This window comes from Hoplias malabaricus, chromosome X2 (genome assembly GCF_029633855.1).
Source record: "Hoplias malabaricus isolate fHopMal1 chromosome X2, fHopMal1.hap1, whole genome shotgun sequence".
In the NCBI taxonomy this organism is placed as follows: domain Eukaryota; kingdom Metazoa; phylum Chordata; class Actinopteri; order Characiformes; family Erythrinidae; genus Hoplias; species Hoplias malabaricus.
The window spans coordinates 13086290-13108470 of record NC_089819.1 but is presented as its reverse complement, the minus strand read 5'-3'; the positions used below and the strand labels follow the sequence as shown (position 1 = coordinate 13108470).

The 22181-nt window shown below is 38.0% G+C and overlaps 1 protein-coding gene across 2 annotated transcripts in view; it reads left to right on the top strand.

The window, feature by feature from the left end:
- LOC136676922 (kinase suppressor of Ras 2-like) overlaps positions 1-22181 on the top strand; it is a 125442-nt gene that overhangs the window by 23305 nt on the left and 79956 nt on the right. For both annotated transcript variants that reach the window (XM_066654221.1, XM_066654220.1), the window contains exons 4-5: positions 16532-16567; positions 17073-17595. In XM_066654221.1, coding sequence (XP_066510318.1) covers positions 16532-16567; positions 17073-17595 — 559 coding nt within the window. The remainder of the gene's footprint in view (positions 1-16531; positions 16568-17072; positions 17596-22181) is intronic.

Here is a 22181-nt window from a genome sequence, read left to right as displayed (position 1 = left end):
TGAACTATAGAAAATGCCCTGTAGATTGTTTTAAACATGTTTGAACATTTCCTGCTTACTTCTGTTAAAATAAGTGGAAGAAATCAGCACTGCAGCCTTAATAATTGGAACATTTCTTTCATATCCTTTGGGAGCACATATTGCATTTTGTGCTGCAGGGGCTCAAGGCCCATCTTGGGTCTGTTTAAACACACGTGCCTGGTGTGTTTGTTCAAATAGGCTGATATATAGACCGGTTAATCCTAGTATAAATTGGTTTTCAACTAGGGCCAATACATATTTGAACCAAATGCCGTTCAAGCCTTTGTTTCTAGGTGTGCATGTATGTGCCAAAAAAAAAAAGCATATAGTGACTGTTAAAACAAAACCTCACATTTCCATCAATGTACCTTTAGAGAAGAAGAGAAACAAATCTTATATTTCAGTTTAAATCAATTTATCTTAAGTAATTTTGCACATGTTTCTCTTGGTCTGTATTGCAGTAGATTTTGACACAGAAATATCAGATGATATTTTCAAATAATAATAAGTGAAATACTGAGATAAATATCGACAGTGTAAAATAGCTGGCTAGATTATGCCAATATGGAATCAATAATTTCTGGTTAAATGGGAAAGCCCGTTTTAATTGATTACTTTTTCAAACTGAGCAGATGCCACAAATCAGAACCTTGCGCATCTCTGGACCCAGGCTGTTTTTTTTACACTTGTAGCAAAAGATGGACAGTTCAATAAATACAAGAACTCCATCTACATTTACGGCTGAACTGAAGCCTATTGTGAATTTTAACTCTTTTCAATTGTGTGGATGAGTTCATGTGTTTCTCAATTATAGAACAGTGAAGCCATCAACTCTGTGCAGCTGAGATAACAGACTCTGAATACACACAATGCAGTAACTATAATAACAGACACACAGGGTTTGCAATTCAAAATATGGGATAAAAGAAGCTGTATGTTTATTAGACCCAGGCAGCCACAGTGTACAGCAGTTATCTAACATTAACTAACTCAGGCTGACACATTCGTTACAGACTGTAAGCTTATTAACTACGTACAAGACAAAAATGCAGTATATCTTCCCTTTATTTTCCATCACGTATAGCACGCAAGTTCAAATCGTTTGTGACAGCTTTGTCACCATGGAGATGAGTCATAGTGCAGGCTTCTGTCAGTGGCCTCATCTTACCCATAATCCTCCCCTGCAGACCGTCCGTGCCACATGTTGACTTTTTTACATCTTGTGTTGATCTTTATAATGGGGCTGCATGCCTTCAAGTGTCAGCGTCTATGAAAAGTACAGGCCTGCCCTCAAGAGACAACTGTACAAACACACACACAAATAGCTGTACTGATATGATTGGTGTTCCCGTCTTGGAGTTCTGAGGCTCTGTGTGTGTGTATGTGTGTGTGTGTGAGGGTGCATGCATCTTGTACAGTATACTGTGCAAAAGCCAGAGACCAAGTAAAAATTACAAACCTGTACTTAACAGAAAATTACACAGCGGCCTCAACAACAATATTCCAAACACAGCTTTGTCTTTACTACAGCTTCCATTCATTCAGGTATAAGAAATCTGAAGAGATGTTTTCCACACCTTCAAAGTTCATCCTCAAAAGTTGGTTTGCATTTTCTGTTTCTCATTATCCAAGTAAACACAATTACACGTTTCACCTCATCAGTCCCTAAAACCATTCTGCATGTCTTGAAATTTAAATTCTGCTCATTTCTTTTTTCCCCTATAATAGCCATTTAAAAGCTACATATCTTTTCAGACTCACATTGTTATAATATTACACTTGAAAAATGGACAGAAATACCTCTTTATGTTGTCAGATCTAAACCAAAACTGAAGCTTTGTTTTCTTCTGTCTCAAAATGATGAATGCTTTTGAGGAACAGTAGGTAGCATTTTACTTTAAAGGGACACTACACAATACCCTCATCCACTGCCTTGATTTCAGGACAGTGTTGTAAACGTGAATAAAATTCTGCCACTATAGGGTGAGCCCAGGAGAAAAACACCAAATCGTACCCAGCGTTCCTTTAAGTACTGTTTATCTGAAGGGGGCAGTTTTGGTGGTCTACTAAGTCTTGCATGATTACTACAATTCCCATTTTCTCTATCCCTGTGTCTGAAATGGTTCCCTATTCACTATTCCCTATATTATTCATTATATAGTTCACCATTATAGGGAACTGAATTCAGGAGGGTAGTGAATGATTTGGGACTCTACCTCATGTCGGTTTTTACCAAACAACTCAGTGGATTATGGGTAATCTGATATCTGCTAATGGTTGTACACTACTTTTTGCAGTGCATTATGGGATTGTTTGAGTGCACTGAAAATTGTCCACTATGTTTTCAGGCACTACTACAGAATGGTGGAGCTCCAAAATAGTGCACTATATAGTGAATAGGACACAGTTTCGAACACAGCGTATATCTTTGGAATTTAGTTTAGGAAACATATTGCTTATATCTAATCTATGATTTTTAAGCAATTTTAGATGCGTATGAGTGTAAAAAAAAGAAGTGTTACTGGCGGCTGTGTTGTATGTGTGGAGTTGCTTGTATGAAGGTTAGTGTCTTTTTAAAGAGGAACATAATCTCAGTTATGACTTAGTTAACAGCTTTTATTGGGAGGACACAGCTGTCGAAAGGTGAAGGATGAAACCACTTTATAAAATATAGACTGGATAATGTACTTTCTTTTTCTAGTTGTTAGTGATCTGAAAATGACAAAGAGTGTTTTCTGAATTTCGCACTGTACTGTGCAGTAAGTGTTAGTGCAAGTGTGAAGGCTAGATGTGTCATGGGGCATGACCTAGATCCAGACTAAATGTCCACAAATTGCACATCAATCCCCAAACTAAGAGCTTTTATCGCTTAAGATTGTGTGTGCTCACATGGGATGAGATAGATAGAGCTGGACTGATAAATCCTGGGAGCGATTTACTCTTGGTCAGCACTGTCACAATACCAGAATTATGGCTTTGATACTGAAGCCAACATTCTCAAATGTATATCCAACAAAATGTGTTTTTTTTTTTGGATTCCCTGTGATGGCCTGTTGCCTTGTTCATAGTTGGTTCCTGCCTTCTGTCCAATGATTCTCTGTAAGCTCTGGACCCACAGTGACCCTGATCAAAATGAAGCGGTTATAGAAGATGAACCGTTTAAAAAAATGTGTTTTGGATTATAGTTATGTTTACTTCTGTATAGATTATCAATAATAATAAACATAATTTCTCTATTTTAATTACATTGGAACATTTCTACATTTTAATCAGAATTATTGAACTGATTATATTGTTTACAATGGTATAGCTTTTAAAATCATTAAACTGTCAGTACTTTCTTTAAACCTCTGAAAGCTGATCCATTTGGCCTTAAAAGACAGAGAATCTTTAATTAAGGGAAGCCTAGTAAGCCATTTTGCTTATTTCCATCTATTGATCCATAGCCTTTCACTTATTATTCAGTGAGACAGGCTTGAATGGGAAGCTTTGTGATTGTCTTCACTGGTCTTTTTATTGAAGTTATTGTGTGGACCCTTATTAACTGATTCATTACATAATTAGAATCACAGGAGAAGTTCCTAGAGACTGTATTGGGTTGAATGTTGTCCTGGTAAATTTGACAGTTATTTTCATACGGTTAATGACACTACACTACCTAAAGCTATTGTGGATTTCTGTGCTACTGAGATATTGTCAGCTTGGCTCAATACTTGATGTATGAGGTGCAGTTGCCTGGCAATGCCTCTGCCTTATCTATGGCTCATTTACTGAATAGTATATGTTTCCCTAAGGGTTTGCTGCATTGTTTTTATTGATAGAGGTCTAGATAGTTGTCTATTGTTTCATTAGCCTGTTTCTATGGGTACAGGTGTGTTATTTTGCTTGTTTCCTCAGGTTCCAGATGTCATTTCTTAAATGTAATCATTAAGTTTGTGTGTTGTAAATGATGTACATGGCTGTAGTTGACATATGTATTTTGATTACCTTGAGGGTTAAGCTCTGGAGAATGGTACCTTAGGTAACCTCATGTAATGTTTCCTGCTGCAAAGCATACAGCCAGTTTTACACATTTCATCATTTAAGTAATAAAAAGACTGGCATATGTAAATGATCTCTAGTCTGATTAGCTGCTTTGTACTAATGAACTTGGTTCATTTGAAGAGCAAGAAAATCTGGTCAAGAAAGACTTTAAGTTCAGCATGTCTATGCACCTTTAATCAGAATCAGAATTAGATATCAGGTTTACAAGGAGTTTCTCTTGGTGCAGGTGTCAACATAAAGTTAAATCTAAGTATGTAATAAAATATATATTAATTAAACCTAAAATAGACAGAACAAGAGCAAACTAGCAGCAAGTAAAATATGTGCAATGGAGGATATGTAGTGAACAGACAATTATAAATAGACGTAGATATTAACATTTTATAAAATAGGTTTATTGCACCAACTTAATGTGTGTTTGTGTGAGTGTGCATGTATGTGTGTGTGGTTGTGAGTGGGTTGTTGTGTGTATGTGTGTGTGTATAAAGTGTATGTGTTTAATTATACTGTTTAAAGCAGCTGGATGTGAGAAGGGTAATGGTTAGTCTGAGACTTCAGAGCTCTCAGTCTCAGTGTCTGCTGCGATGGAAACTGCTGAAAGAGAGAGTAACTGGGGTGTGCGGGGTCAGCCATGATCTTCCCCGCCCTCTTCCTAGAGTACAGATCTTCAAGGGTGGTGAGCCGACAGCCGATGATTTACCCTGCACATTGTGCTGTTCACAGCAGTTACACTTGGTGCGTGAAGATTAGGGTTGCAAAGGGGTGGAAAATTTCAGATAAATTTCAAGTAAATTACTGGTAACTTTCCATGGGAACTTTAGCTTGGGAACTTTGGTGATATTGCAAAATGTAAACTCTCCTCTGAAATTTTGGGAAATATATGGGCATTTATTGGAATTAATAGGAAATATTGGATAATTTAAAGGTACTATATCATATGCTATCATCAATGTACCGTTTTTTGTCAACAGCAGACATGAAGGCATAACAGTACCAGTAATAACTATGGCACATAATTAGTTGCAAGCAGAACTTTATATATGCTTAATTCTTTTATTGAACATTCAAAAGTTCAATCAAAAAAACAATCAAAAGAATGCAACTCCTGCCCCCTACACACACCCTCAAAAAACGTTCAAAATGTAACACAAAGCAGCCTTCCCGATGATAAAATTTAATATCAAATCAAATAAAAGTATTTTCCCACAAGCTTCTCAAGCACGGTTTCTGCCTGCTCTGCATTTTTGCTTTAATAGTTTCAGGCTTCTTGCTGAACCTTGGTATCCTTCATGTTCAAATAAATAATTAATTAATATTAATTCTTGGTTATAGACAGCCATTGAGGCAAAACATATAGATAGCTAGCCTATGGCCTAGGCTAGCCTGGGTAAGCTAACTTCTCTGCCAACCTTGGTAAGCTAGTCTCTTAAATGTAATTGCTCATTAAGATTTTCTGGGCCAGCAGCACTTGAGGCAGCCCATATTGTTTAGCTCCAAGTTGTAAAATTCAAAACATCACCAGATGTGTTAATTCCTCAGGGAACAAGGAGGTTGTTTGAGATGAGGCTGATCAGGGTTGTGACATCTGCAAAAGTGATGAGTTTAATAGTGTAACTGATCGAAGTTCAGTCACTGATGTAGAGCAGAGGAGAAGCACACGTCCCTGTGGAGCACCAGTGCTGAGGCGGAGAGGGTCCGAAATGAAGTCATCCACCCTGACATGTTATTTCCTGTTAGGCAAGAAGTCATGAATCCAGGAGCAGACAGATGGGGATGTTGGGTGGCCACAGTTTATTCAGTTAAGATCAGGAGCAATGATTTAGAAAGAAGAGCTAAAGTCTACAAACAACACACAGGTAAAAGTGTTGGTGCCATCCAGGTGTTGCAGGATGTAGTGCAGAGCCAAATTAATGGTATCATCAACACACACTTTAGCTCCGAAGGGCATCCGTCATGACTTTAAGATGTTGAAGTTCGAGTCTCCCAAAACATTTCATGACTACATATATTTTAAAGCAAAGTGTCTGTAGCAATTCAGGAAGGAGATCTTCTTTTTCTGAACTGATATGATGATAACTGCTGTACATTAATGCACTGCTTGTTATAAGATCAATAAAAACACAAAGAGTAAAATGTTGAAGTTACCATACCATTGCTTTTAGAGCAAAAAGCTTACATCTCTGCTTTTATTGTGCTTAACTTTTTTAAACACTTTGATTTCATGATGAAAAGACCAAAATACACTAAAATGATTTCTGTATTATTAATTTATATTAACTAAACTGAGAAAACTGAGAATTGCCCCTAAAACAAACAAACAAGTTTATATATGTGAGGTTTTGGTCTGAAAGCCTCAGTATTTGGTCTCTATGTTGTTTAATACTTGAACATACTTTCCCATATGGTGTAATCATCAAACATTTAAGTTCTGAAAAGTGAAGGTAATTTTGTTTTCCATTATACGGGCCCTTAAAAGCACCTTGTATGATTTGAAAGAAGCATTTGTGGTGCTCATTAGCATAGGCATCGTTTATATAAGCTAAAAGCATGAATTTAGAATGGCTTGGAATCACCTGTTCTGCTCCGCAGCTCGATGGAGGGGTGGGTGTTGCAACATCACAGAAGTAAATGGCTTCATTTTGCATTAATTATAGAAGATGTAACTTGTAGCGTCCGCCGCGGTTCTAAGCGAGCTCCATTTTAAACCAGATGCCTGAGGCCCTTTTTTGGCATTTGGTAAACAAAAACATGAATTGATGCATAATTGGTTAATTAATTAGTGTCCTTAAAAGCAGTTTAGTCTGTCAAAAATGGCTTTTTAAGAAGAGGATTAGAAATCACAGAGGAATTGGACCTGCAGAGCTACCTGTCATGCTATGAATAAATCTTTTGTGGTCTCTCCGCATGACCTCTGCCGTGTGAAACCTTAATGCAGAGGTGGAGGTTTTGGAAGGGACAATGTGAGTGTTGTGCAGTAGACAGGTCCATTCAGCTGAGGTGGACCTTGGGGTTGCTGGAGGGGGTGTGCATGAGCTGAAAGACAGACACATAAATCTAGCATGTTTAATTTATTTGGACTTGTAGCAGAGAGGTTACATCAGGGCAAAGCAGAAAACAGGAACAGAATATAAAAGAGTTTAAAGAGACAAACACAAAGAACGTTCCAATTTAAAAAGTGTTTAAAGAGTTTACCTATGTACATTTTCCACTTTTACTGCAATACTTCTACTCATCCAGACAGGCTTTACACTATGTTTGAATATTTCTGTGAGGATTTGATGGCATTAAGCAACAAGAACATTAGTCAAGCCAGTAACACAACTACAAAGTGTATCGAAAGGACATTGATGTATACACACAGTCTCACACACACACACACACATTATGTTTATTAGGGAATGTCACAGTGCTTATTACATGACATTCCATAATGCTACTCGGGACTGGCATTAATAACTTGTGACCCTTAACTCCTTCATCTGTAATTCACCCAGACAAACTCTCACTGGGTGAAATCTGGCTCAGAGTCAAGGGGCTGCTGTGGTTTAAACCTTTTGATTTGTAGCAGCTCGTTTGTCATCTCTTCAACTAATTAAAAAAGACATGTTTGGGCTCTTCTGTGGCACAGCATCCACAGGAGAGAAGAGCCCTCCAGTCTGTCAGCTGTACACACACACACACACACACACACACACACACACACACAAATAACTGCAGTGTGTGTGTGTGTGTGTGTGTGCGCGCTTGTAAAGGATGCGTTATAACCTGGTGTTGGTTGATATATGTATTAACTCTCTCTGAAAACAGGCCTCTTTAGCCTAGAAAGACAAACACATTTTATGTTCCATAAATTCCAACTTTCTAACCTGTTAGTAACTCATTACACAAGGTTGTATAGATATTTGTAGACCCGAATTACTGATGCCTAAATCATGCAAATAACTTCAGTTCAATAAATTTTAGTTTTGTTCGCTCAACTCCGGGCAGTTGGTGGATTGATGTCCAGCTTTACTTTTTGATTCAGTTTAATTTAGTTTATGAGTACAAAAACTGAAACACTTTCCAGCGCACAAACAAACCAGGGAGCTAGCAAATGGTGAGGAAATGTTCTCTGAAACTTAACAAAAAAAGTGCATTTTATTAAAATTGTGAACATCGCCTTTAAAGCTCTAGCATTTTGTAGTCTTTAATTGCCGCACACTTTAGCAGAGTCTCAAAATACATTGATTGTAAACAGGGACCATGGACCACAAAATGTGTTAAAGGTGACATTCACAATCTTAGTAAAATTCTCAATATGTTTCCTCACCATTTGTTATCTCTCCAGTCTGTTTGCAGGCTTGAAACAGGTGTACTGCGTTTACAAAGCCCCAGTGTCTGTAAATGGTTAAAAAGCTAATTGTCTCTGTCTGGTATGCTACTTTCTCTCTCTCTCTCTCTTTCTCTGCTCATGGCAGAGCAAAGACTTATGGGTTTTTTTTAGACAATAGAGAGAACTCCAAATGTTGAAAAGCATGGACTGAGATGAGGATATTTATTTATTTATGCTCCATAGGTGGGAAATACTTATTTATTGTTTCTTACTTATGTTGTCACTTTTTCCCCTTAAACCATACCATTCCACCTTAAAAGACACAGAGCTTCTGAACGTAAACAAACCAGAGAGATCAGCATTTCCCTGCCATCATAGACTTCACCTTTAATGCATGTTCACTGTTCAACCATGTTACTTTTACTCCTTCATGAGCAGAGGCAGGTGTGTTAGAGCCAGAAAAGTCAGTGAAGTCTCCAAGACTGAGATGAAGCTCTCTGACCTGTGACCCATATTCCTCTTAATTTTCTCAAACAAATTCTTGTCGTGCCAATCCTGGCACAGAGGCCTCAGCCAGTAAGTGAAGTGTGTACTGTGGTCCAAACTTTTGGTTTCAAGGGGCTTGTTTATCATCTCCTCAGTAATTAAAAAGGCATGTTTAAGCCTCTTTCATGGCATGGCATCAACATGAGAGAAGGGCCCTCCAGCATGGCTGGCCATGCCCACAGGAGCCCTCCTTCAGTGGTGGGAACATGGTGCAACAGACTCTTAAAACTGGAGTGGGGTAGAGAGGCTTTTTTGGCCTCAGCTGTGCTCCAAGTACTCAACCCATTGGAACTGTAGAAAACTCCAAGACCTTAGGGGCTAATCTCCAGTTTGTCATATACAGTCAGGCTCAGATTTTGGTTAAGTGCTTGTGGGAAAAGCAAATTTACACAACATTTCCTAAATTTAATGCTGCATTTTCAGAACATTAAGTTTTAATGTTCACCCACTGTAGATGCAGATACAGTTGTACCCATTCAGCTTGTATAATCTAAAAAGAAAAGCTCCATCCAGTACCGAGAACTTTGGAGCTCCATCCTGTACAATTGGGGTAAAGTAGAGGTGCATTTCAGAACTAGTCATCCTTACTAAAGTCCTTGTGGCTGAATACTATCAAATTCTCCAAGAAATGTTCCAAGATCTAGTCTAAAGTCTTCCCACAGAAGGAAAGCCTGTCAGAAAAGGTTAACAAACTACCTATTAACATTATTTCAGAAGAAAATTTGTATGAGAAAACATATGGGGATTCATAAATTTATAAAACTGTGAGTGCATTCTCGAGTAAAAGTGTGCGCAAGCACAAAAGCCAGAAAATAGCGTGCACCCAAAAAAATATATATATATGATTTATTAAACCGTGCATACGCACACCTGACTGCAGTTTTCTCTTTATAAATCACAACCTTCTTCAAAACGTGCACAGGTGAACCAGCCTCATGTTCCGCCTCTGTAACACCCACATTTACCAATAAATGGTCAATGTGGTTATTTAAATATGGGCTCCTCCGCTCATCTGTGCATGAGAGTGCAAGACCAAAAGATAAAAAATAGAAGCTTTGAAGACTGTATGGAAGAAGTTATTGTTTCAGAGGTCGAGGTGAGGAAAAATGTGTTGTTTGTTGGCCTCAGTCACCATGGCACTTTTCAAAAAGAGTTTAAAAAACATTACAAATAGACTAAAATAATTAAAATGAAAAAATCTGAATGCAGAGTGAAATAAAACAAGCTAGAGTATCACAACACTACAAATAAAATAGAATGAGATACAGCAAGCAATGCTGAATTACTTTTTTTATATTCTGTATCTTTTAAAGTTATTTTGAACATGTGAGTGTTAATCTTCCTTAATTCTTCTTTAATTTATGCGGAATAGATGGATATGTGAGAGGATGGTTTGCACATTTATTTGCAAATCTCTATTATACAACATGATGTCTCCAATTTGCACTGCTTACACATGGGTCAAAGCTTGCTTAAATATACGCTCATTATTTTGTAAAGTTTTTCTTTTTAAATCACAGTTTCTGTGTGAGATGTTACATACTAAAGTTTCAGATCAGTTTTTTGTGCCTTTAAAAATGAGGTCCCAGTGTCTATATCAACGAATTCTTCTTTCAAGAATGGTATGAAATGGTTGTAAATTATGTTATATCATTCTTTTTTTCTCCCTTTTTTGTATATTATACTGCAGCAGTTTGGTTTGCCGCAAGCATTAATTAGGGTTCATTTGTCACCCTCTCTTGCTTTGTGTAAATGTCTGGTCCTATAAAAGTCTGCTTCTTTATTTTTTCCCCTTCCGTTACGAGGTCTGGGATTTCGTTTCTGCTGCACAGTTCTGGCAAGTGAGGGATTCATGAAGTATTGCTTCTTTTTTCATTCTCAGCAAAAGTAAATACACATTGTTCCAGACCAAGTGAAAAGGCAACTTTTTCTGGTCACACTTTCTATAAACCCTGTATTCATTAGGCATTATAAATGCATTTTAAGGCATTATGTGGCATGCACAGGTATGGTAGAGGTATATACATTATTGCCACTATAGGTACAAACTTTGTAAATATATCTTTAAAAGTACAACAGTGGTTTTAAAGTCCAGTTGTGTTCCCTAAAGGTACATTACATTCTGTTCTCCAATAGGAGAGGTGATTATTTATAATATTTCATGATAGAACTGTGTAAATATAAGAACATAATGTAAGTTCTGGAAATAAACTGGGTGTATGTATTCAGCACAACAGTAAAATCTACAGTTATTACAGAATATGGTGCAATTATGTTCTCTAACTAAAGGTATTGGATATGTACCCTTGAGGGTAGCAACACAGTGACAGGAAAAGGTACCACCACAGTTACAGTTTTTCTGAGAGTGTGTGATACCTCATAATATTTAGATTGCCTGCGTTACATGCCATAAATCATCATGTCCTATGAATAGTTATAATGTGTATGAATCCTGATATTATAAACACACTTTTTATATAATACAATTATAAGCAATTATACAGGATTAGGCCAGACATTATAAGGGATTGTTCCATATAAAACTGTATTATACAATGATATTATGGGTATAAATAATTTAGAATATAATTATTATGGATATAATTTTCATAAGAATAGGTACAAATAAAAACTCAAAATGTACAAGTTACCAATATACTTTTAATTATTGAGAGACAATTACTTTGGATAAAGGAGATTATAGCAAATACACTTTAACTTTTGTAATAAATCCCTGTGCCTTTTTGACCAGATGCTTGGACATCTGGGTCTTTTTGTACATCAATCCACAAACTGCCAGGAGTTGACAGGCGTAAAAAAAAATGACTGTGTGCCTTTTTCAATATGACAAATATAATATGCCTCAGGATCCCTCAGTCTCCTGCTTTTTATTCTCATGTCATGTTCATCCATGTCTTCCTAAAGCATAGAAAGACAAGTACAACATATGACTAAAAGTATCCAGACACTTAAAGACAGTAAATTCAGCTATTACCAGGTATCCAAAACAGATTGTAGAGTAATATTTTTTGGGAAAATGCAGTTACAATCTGTTGTTTGTCAGATTAACTGACAAAAGCACAAAGAAAAGTGTAAAATGTCACTGACCACCTTGATTGTATTATTTGCTGGGCCGCCTACCGGGCAGCCTCTACAAAAGGCATTTGTGCTTACTGACTCCTAATGTTGAAACGTGCATGCGCAAGTAGGAACCGTTAATTCAGGCGTATTTCACCGAAAGAACTTAAGGTGGCGCCACTAAACCGTCTGTTGTTAGTTCAGCCATATTTCACATTCCAGTTTGTGAACTAAATTTGGAACCGTTCAGCGGTGACCAGAGGTCCTCTTTTCCCTGGGCAAGTATTCTTTTTGGACTTAAAAAATGCGTGTTTAAGTGTTCAAGGGGTTCAGAGAGTTGAGAGCTGAATTGGAACACACTGCTTCAGCGCTGTAGGTCCACCATCCAATGCGGTGCAGCTGCGTTTTACTGGAGCCTTGAAAAGAAATGTGTTGAAAGTTGTTGAGGTAATATTTATCATAGTCTCTTCTTTATGTTTGGAGAATGTTTCTGTGACCCAGCCTTTTGTTTTTCTGTAACAAACAGAAAGTCATTTTGTCTGTCCTTAAAATGACACGAATACACAGTCACATCTCACCATTACTGACTTTATGACGAGTAAATTACATCCGCAAAGCTTTTTGTTTAACTTTACATGAAAACAGACATGTCCTTATAGAAATGTTCCCAGCGATGCCCTGTTCCTTTATTAAGTATAGATTACTTGGTTGATAGAATATTAAGGTGCTTGCTTTTAAAAACTTAAATGTTATCTTGTTGCTTTAATGCCATCTCAGTGCTTCAGTTTTGTAGCTTTGTATGAAAAGAAAATAGCAGGTTTTCCATGATCATACATATATTGTCATATGCTTTTTACAACTGATGTTGTCACAAAGCAGCTTCACAGAATTCCAGTAAAGATAAAGTTTTAACATTAACCGTAAAATGTAAAGAATATAAATATCCCCCAGGAGAGCAAGCAAGGGGCGACAGTGGCAAGGAAAAACTACCTGAGGATGCTGAGCTGAGGAAGTAACCTTGGGAGGAACCAAGGCTCACAAAAGGGGACCTTCCCTCCTCCGGTCGATCTACTGGTAATAAGAGTTAGGAGTCCATGAAAACTTCAATGTAGGGTGGGCAGCTCCAAGGCAATTGATGGTGGCTGCAGCGTGGGCAGCTGGTCTGAAGCATGGAGCAGGATCTTGATAATCAGCCATCCATCAATGTCCAACTGGACAGGTCTGCGGTCGTTTACTCGGAAAAAGGTAGAGGGATGGAATTAGTTTTGTTCTGTTTGGGTGAATGTTAAGCAGAGAACGTGAACATTTCCAGAGTGTGGCTAATGACTCTGGCAGATCTGACTATGACAGCTTTAACTAAAAGGAGAGAACCAAAAGGACACAAAGACACGAGAGCATCCTGAAACATTGGCATCCCTCCGTTTCACCATCAACAAACCCGAGTGATCTCGTGAAATGGCGGGACGACATCACCAGCGTCTCAGTTTACTATAATTCCCTGTATCCATGGACCCCATGGATCTGCCGCCTTTATCTATGGGGGAGCATTAACTACCAAAATCTAAACTAAACAAATGAGCTTTTAGCCTAGATTTGAAGATTGCGATTGTGTCTGAGTCCTGAACATTTTCTGGAAGATTGAAATATTTAGGTATTGTATAAGTATATATAAGTATTTTATTGAAAGTCATAATTTTGGTATTTTGACAACACTAATTGTAAACAAAGACATTGATATGAAGCACCACAGCTTCTCCAGGCCTTCGAATGACAAGGGTATGTATTTTGGGCTTTCCTGTTTCTGAAATGCCAGAAAAACCTCAGTGATAATGGCTATATGGCTAATGGCAGTCCGGCTAAACTAGGCTTGCCTAGTCTCTCTTTGCTCTTGTTCAATATAGGTTATTCATTGGATACCTGCAACATATTTAAAAAATGTTGGGATAAATGCATGATTACCATCATACTATACAAATGAACTTTTTAATAATTTGGGAAGTGAGTATACAAACTGTTGCAGTGTTGCACGTATATTGTTGGGCCATTCTAGCTTACTAACAGCTAACTAACTTCTCAACAGTTATGGTCTCTGTTGTCTGAATCTTCTCTGATGCACCATAGGAGACAGATCTGAACTGCAGACAGGCCAGTCAAGCACATGCAGTCTTTGTCTATGAAGCTATTCTGTTGAAGCTCAAACAGAATGAAGCCAGCCAACCTTTTGCTGAAATAACCATGGAATGTTTGTTAAACGATGCCACTTTGATGTCAGCATTTGTCCCAAAATCTCAGCATACACCTCCACATCTATGGTACCTTTACACATATTGAAGTGCGACATGTTGAGAAGAATGTTCAAGAGAAGGAAAAAATCACAGATTATTGTTTTTATTGCAAAATATCTGAACTTTTTCGGAGAAGGGGTTTACAGAATGCCAGCTCTTCACAAGGCGCATTGTTGTAATTTTGCATTGTGATGCCATAATGCATTGTTACACCCCTACAGATAAGGCATGTTACATAATGTTTCTGTAAAAAGTGCCATCTATCTCAAATGAGCCTGAATTGGAAAGGGTAGGATTGAGCAGCTCTGTGAAGTTCCTGCCTGTCTCTCTACTGTTAGTTCTCATCAAGGCTTTGGGAAATAAAGCACTTAGTGCTTAAACACAATGAAAACACCACCCAACCTCAGAGTGTTTGATGCGTCAGCCGGCTGCTTCCCTCCACCGTTATTCTCCCTTTATTTAGGGTTTAATACTGAATGCACAAAGCTCTACAGAGAGGGGGAGAGGGAGAGAGAGAAATAGGGAGCTTATCAGCTGGAACAAAAGGTGGCTCACTAATAGAAAAAGTTCACTAACAGAGCAGAGGGTATTTGCAGGAAGGAGGGACGCTGTGGTGTAATCCAGCATTAGTGCTATGTCTTATCAAGTTACTGAATAGAGAGAAAAAGAGATTGGAAACTGCAAATGTGCCACTGGAAACCAAACAAACTCTCAGTTACAGGTATTGGTGCAATAATAAATGTGAACTTATTTCTATGTAGTATCACAAAATCAGTAAAAACCAATCACAATGATTAGCTGATGTGTAGACCTCTGTGTGTGTCCTGTCAGAATGGGGACTAAACAAATGTTATTGGCATTTCCTTTTTCTTTTGATCAAAGTCATCTTAAACACATTCAGAGATGCTGAAGTCTGAGCTCTGGGACAGTCAGTCCATTGTTCTGACACAAAAAAGTAGTTTCTGATTTGCAAATGATCTCCTTTTCTCGGTTATTCAGACATGAAGGGAGACGAGTTCATTTTCACCTGGTATCTTTGTAATCGCTCTGCAAATATTGCAGTTTCATTATGGGTGATAAATCTGACTCTACACACCACAGTGCATCCCCTATTTCTCTGAACAAATGTCTGAACAAATTTCTGGACATAATCAACTCCTTGGTTCCACTTGATTTGAATCAAAGTTCGTAAATGAGTCCTCTCAGTTTTAAAGAAGACATCGGTGTCATGAATGAATTCATATGGATCAGTCACGATTAAACAGGTTTAAACATGCTTTAAAAAGACATGCTTTTTTAAAGATGATACGATCTGTAAAGAATATGATACAAATATATAGACTATGCCAACTTCTGCTTGTTTATTGGGCTGAAGCATGCACTTGCACACAGAAACTGAGTCAACTTCAAGCTCCTCATCAACCTCAACCCTGAACTGGATAAGCGGTTACAGACCATGAATTTGATTCTGTACTAAAATATTTTAAATATGGCCACACTCATATGGAAGCCCTGCTCTGTGGAGCATAAACTGGTCTATTCAAGGACCTCAAAGCACTTTGATTTTTCTCATGTGAGCTGAACGTTACAGAAAAAGAGTATAAGTAATATAAATATATAAGCAGAAGGACTGGCGTCTCCTTCAGGGTGTGTTCCCGCCTTGCGCCCAGTGATTTTGGGTTGGCTCTGGACCCACGCGACCCTAAATTGGATAAGTGGTTACAGACAATAAATGAATGAATATATAAATAAAAAATCACATTCACAAATGTTGTTTGCTAGTATTTGGGGTTAAAATGACATCTTGCTCAATGGAGATCTAATCTGTGAGATTTTTACACCACAGATATAAAATATAAAAACCACTCTCAGATGAACTAATACACAATGTCAAGGTCTGGGTTGTATCAGACAGTGAATGAAGCTCAACAAACCCCTCGTTTAGGGAGAAATCCTTTGGTCATAAAGATTATGTATGTCAGTGCAATACTAAGACAACAGCACTCCTTGATATAATTAATAATACAAATCTACATAAAAAAAAATAGGAATATTTTAAAATATGTAAATGATTATAGCCCTGTACTGACAGAAGCTGTGAAAGACTTTTAAAATTCTTTTACAATTCTTCATTTTAACGCTAGTCTGACCCCTCCTGTATCTCTAATAGAGAAGGTCATACAATTGTCTGAGAAAGTGTACTTTCTGTAAGTAATGAATATACATTTGTTATTTTCTTTTCAAGAACAACTTGAGGACGACAAACTGCATAGTAATGGAGGTGAAGCACCGTTGCATTTTAACTCTTCCCTTCTGAAAGTCTGTCTGCATCTTCGTCATCCTCATTGCACAATAAAAGTCTCCTGTCACACTGTCGCCATTACCTTCATGTTCAGACACGGTGTGGAGTAGTTTGGCTTTAAACAAAAAACACAGTCCTTTCATTTACTGTTTTCACTTCTGTCTCTGTTTTGTTGTGATAGATGCTGTCTGACTTCTCCTCACTGTTGACCCTCCATGTGACTCATGGTATCAGACTCACACTCCTTCACTCTCCTTCACTTTTCTCACTTTTCTTTTCTATTCTTTTCTTTTCTATATTCCTCTATACTTCACATCTCTCATTCTCCTCTCTTCTCTTCTATTCTCCTCACAATCCACTGCTTGTTTGTTCATTTCTCTTGCCTATTGTAAAAGACATAGTATTTATAAAATAAAATATATAAAGATAGATCATTAAAATTAAACATGTTTTAACATCTGATGTCTGTCTGTGATTGGAACAGGAACCAACAGTAACCAGTCTAAACAAGACTGGTCAATACAGTGGCCTATGTCTGAATCCGGTAAAGAGAACACTCCAGTTGGGGTCCCGGAGCCCGGTCAGTGGGTCCGGCTGCAGCTCGCCCAGAGCCCCAAACTGCAGTCATCCCGCTACAGCCAGCACCTATGCCACAGCCCTCAAGCCCTGGCCCCACCTTTCTACTCCCTACACCCCCACCCCCAGCCTGATCGGCTCACGGTGGACTCTCCTCACCTGGGCCTGGACATGGGCCACCGCTCTCTTCCCCCGTCCCCCAGGCAGAGGCATTTTGCCCATACCCCACCACGGACACCAATGCTGGTCAACACCATGACCCCTCCGGGCACTCCGCCCCTCCGCCGTCGAAACAGGCTCAAAGCCCCTGGGACTCCACCTCCATCCAGCCGCAAACTCATCCATCTGCTGCCTGGCTTTACTGCCCTCCACAGGAGCAAATCACATGAGTTCCAGCTTGGGAACCGAGTGGATGATACCCAGACGCCCAGGTCAGTGGACTCAGAAATTTGCTTAATTCGTTTTGCTCTGGAGTTGCGCGTTTTATATAGGGTAATTGGCTGACATACATAATTGTGCTCAAAATCATTGTATTTGAGATATTATATTTAGTTAAGTTTATTACTGATGGTAATAGTGATTCAGTTTACAACCTTACTGCAACATTTTGCGTCTTTCCCGAGCCCCTAACATTTTCAGCCATATGTCCCCTGAATAAAGCTTATTTATTCAATCAGCAACCTATATTCCCTTAAAGAATCAATCTGTAATATATTTAATGGACTTAGCCATAAAATGTCCAGAGTGTGTCATCAGAGATTAACAGGCTAAGTTGAAGCACTGGTGTCTCTGAGAGCATCACTGAAGCCAGTATATTCTCTCAGAGAAGTGCCTATTCCGGAGTGGAGCTCTCTTCGAGTTTCAGCCTGAGATCCAGTCAGGTTACAGTCCAAACCCACTGGTACACACAATAGTTTACACAAAAATAGCATCAATACACAAAGGAGAGATAGGGAGTGACAACATGCTGACAGGTACACTGGTGCCATCTTGAAAGCAAGCAAATTAAGGAGGAAGAGTTGTATTCCATAAGCCTTGAATATTTAATTATTTAAGGTGGAATGGAGAATTCAAGCTGGCGAATAACACTAGTGAAAGACTATAATATTAGTCTTTCACTAGGGTAGGTAAATGTTTTAGTGACATTTGTACACTTGGTATGTGTTTTTTCAATGGAGGATTTAGAGAGTAAATGTTTGTAAATGCAGGAACACAGCAGCGGCTCCTTTTTTGCCTTTCTCTTGGGTAGTTAGATGCTCTAGCGAATTGATGTACACTTGGTTTGTGTGTTTTAGATGGATAAAGTATGAAGTAAGTTGTTTAAAAATATTTTGTATGTATGTGTGTGCGTGTGCGTGCGTGTGTGTGTGTGTGTGTGTTGGTTTATGTGAAATGTCACATAACACGGTCACTTCTCAGGAAAATGTTTTGACTTCTCAAAAGTTTTTATTTCAATTATAACATTTATAGTTTTATGTCATTCTTGTCTCTGGTTCCCTCCGATCTGTGTTATTCCGTCTTGTTTCCATTTAGATTTAGCTTGGTTTGTCCTCATCTTAATGTTTAATGTTTTACTTCATAGTTCTCTTAGACTTTAGTTTAGTGTTCTTCATAGTTTTTCTTTTTTCTTGTACGTTCTTGGTTAATAAAATACCTCTGCGTTTACCTCTTCTTCCTTGTTCATCGCACCACTCATGACAAATGTTCATTGGCTACAGGAATCTTTATGTCTACTGAAAATCCTAACGTGTACAATGGAAGCAACGTGTGTGTGTGTGTGTGTGTGTGTGTGAGGGGACACATTTACAGTACCAAGGGAGATGCACCTTTTCAGATCCTTGTAGATTTCTTTGAAAATGTATGTATTCTGCTTATTCCCTAAAGCTAAAACATATTCTGGTGTGCCTGGCAATGAACTTTAGCTGTTTATTATAATTCATACTATAAACCATAGACATTGTCTCAGATCTACTTTGTAGTATGGGTATATGTATGATGTATGCTTGAGTATGTGTATGTGAAAGACATTTCCTTGCAGATGTCTCCTCATGCAATAAATGTGTGTGTGTGTGTGAGTGCTGAGGTTTTTAGGAAAGTCTTTGAGCAGTGAAGTGGATCAAATGGCATTAGAGCATTGATTACCGGTCTCATCGCTCTGATCCAGAGCAGAGTCTCAGCAGACCCTCTAATCACTGCTTCTGCTCCAACAAGCTGGAGATGAGCAAATCCAATCAGGATAGAGCTGCTCCCCACTGGGGCCTCACAGGGATCCTTTCAGACTTTCCTGCTTTACCTATAGTCTTCTGGTACACACACTGCTGCATGTGTCATGTGCAGCTTCAAAGACCTGTCATGTTGTCATATCATGGTCATACAAGCCTGCATCTTAGTTATGTTTGCAGAGGTGTAGAATATATTAGCTGTGTTCTGTTTGTGGCAAATGAGCTTCCACATAACGGTACAACTCAGTATGAACTTGGAGAGATGATCGAAGAGCATTATTAAATCACATGTTTGTTATAATTTTAAAGAAAGTTAAGAAAGTTAAAGAAAGAAAGAATATTTTTATTTTGGTTTTTACCACAATGAAAGCTTCTTACAATCAATCATCATTTTCATTTCTGATCTTTCAGTCAAAAACTTCAAATTGTCGATTCCTTAAATCTAACTATTATTGCTTCATAGCTTTCGCCATAATACAATTTAATACAAAAAGATCTGTTTTACCACCTAGAAAATATCAAGGGGCACAGTAACACATTAATAAAAATTAATAGAAATATTATAATTTAATGACTATTGAATATATGTATAAATTAATGTTCAGATTTGGACCTCTGTAGAAATTTGCACTTGATTATAGCTTACAAAATAATCTAGGTCTGTCAAAATGATTATATTTTTTGCTGATATTTTGTCCTAGATAAACAAAACTATGATAAACAATATTAATATCATTAAGACCATATTATACCATGGATATCATGATAATATAATAGCAATATAATGCAATTACACCTTTATAGAACAATGTACGTGTAGTAAAACTTATATTCAGACATTGGATTTGGAATATAATTTTTAAAAATATCCTAAATAAATATAGCATTAATAAAAAGATTGCATTTTTTTAAAAGAAATCCACATAAATGCTCAAACTAAGCACACAAGTAAACACAATAGGCAACATTGGTCAGCAAAAATTAGCGGAAATATCCATGTATTGTATGATAAGACGATAACAGAATTATTGTGACATAATCAGCACCCATTTGATTAGCTCCATTTTCTATACAGGTGCACTTTGTAGATTTACAATTACAGAGTGTAGTCCACCTGTGGAACAGTGATGTAGGTGTGTCTAGTAGTCAATACAGTGTTTAACAACTCCAGCAACTCTGCTGTGCCTGATTCACCGCCCAAATCATACCTGTTCTGTGATGGTCCTGTGGGGGTCCTGACCTTTGAAGATAGAGTGAAAGAGGGCTGATAAACTATGCAGAAAAACAGGGATTACACTCTGTAAACGTAGATATACAATATGTACGTACACATATGTTAAGTGGGGCATTGAAACAAGGAGGTCATATACATGTTATGTATATAAATATTATGGCTGATACACGTATCGTTGTTCTTGAATGAAAATGTAAAAAATCCATTTTATGAAAATTTCATGATGAATAGATCAGGCCTGTTCTAAATGAATGGATGAAATCGTGTTTCTAAGTAATAAAGGCAATTCAGAACCTTTTTTGTCCTTCACTTGTCAAAATGCTGCTTTGGAAATATGTACTTTTGTAATGATTTGCATTAACTCCTTACGGGAGTAACAGGCTTTGGAATCTAAGTGGGGGAAACCTTTCACAGTCTGTAAACATTTACCGTGCTTTGCTGCAGAGAGGAACAATGTCTCGGCCCTTTTAGTTTTTCCATTAATGGGCTGTGTACATTCTTCCGATCAGGAATGTGAGGATTTGTGGCATGTGTTTCCTGTGGTGATAGGAATTAGAACACGGCTCCAGGAATTTCATCAGGAATGAAACAATGCCAGTACCATCAGCATCTCACACTTCCAGTGCTTAATTACTGGCCTCTACTCAGTACACTACAAAACAGACATTAGAACACACACACACACACACACACACACACACTCACACACTCATACTACATATAATGAGATGCCGTAAATGACCACTGTGAGGGAACTTCTATCAAAATGCAGAGTGTGGCTTGAGTGACTCCTCCCAAAGTACAAAAATGTAAAGAACTGAGATGGAAGGAGCGCTCAGAGATGGATTCTCTTTATCTTTTTTCTCATTTCCCTCTAAAGTGAAAGACATTTCTGCCTTCATTCCTGCTTCATGGTGTCATGTTGTTTTGCTGAAATATTCCTCGCCTGTCGCAGAGTCCTTCTTGTCCCACAGTGCATGTTTTTAGGTGTTATTTTTCAGAGGGTTTTTGAATTATGGAATGCTTGACAGCTATTGCATTGTCTCTGACAGGTTTGTGGTGTCAGAAGTGGAACAGTGGTAGACAATACAGCTTTTTCATTTTCGTCTCCACTGAATCAGCAACTCTGCCGGAGCCTGTATATATGTGTGTGTGTGTGTGTGTGTGTGTGTGTGTGTGCACGCACGCGTGTGTGTCTGTATTTGTGTACACTTCAGTATATGTTTTTTGTGATGATGACTTGAGATGATGTTTTTTGGGCATCTGCAAATCCAGATTTCTTCTAAAATGAGGGGCATTATTAAGGAATTTGGTATATTTGCTTCAGTTACAGCCTCTACTTTTTTGGAAAGGCTTTACACTAGAAGTTGGTGTTTGCTATGTGGATTTAATTGTATTCAGGCACACTCTTGTACTGGTGTTGGATGAATTGTTCTGGAACACAAACACCACACCAACTCATCCCAAAGGTGCTCAATGAAGTTCCATGACTCCAAACATAAGGCCAATGCTCCATATCCCAAGGCTGATGGCTTTATTAATTTTCTAGCCAACACATCAC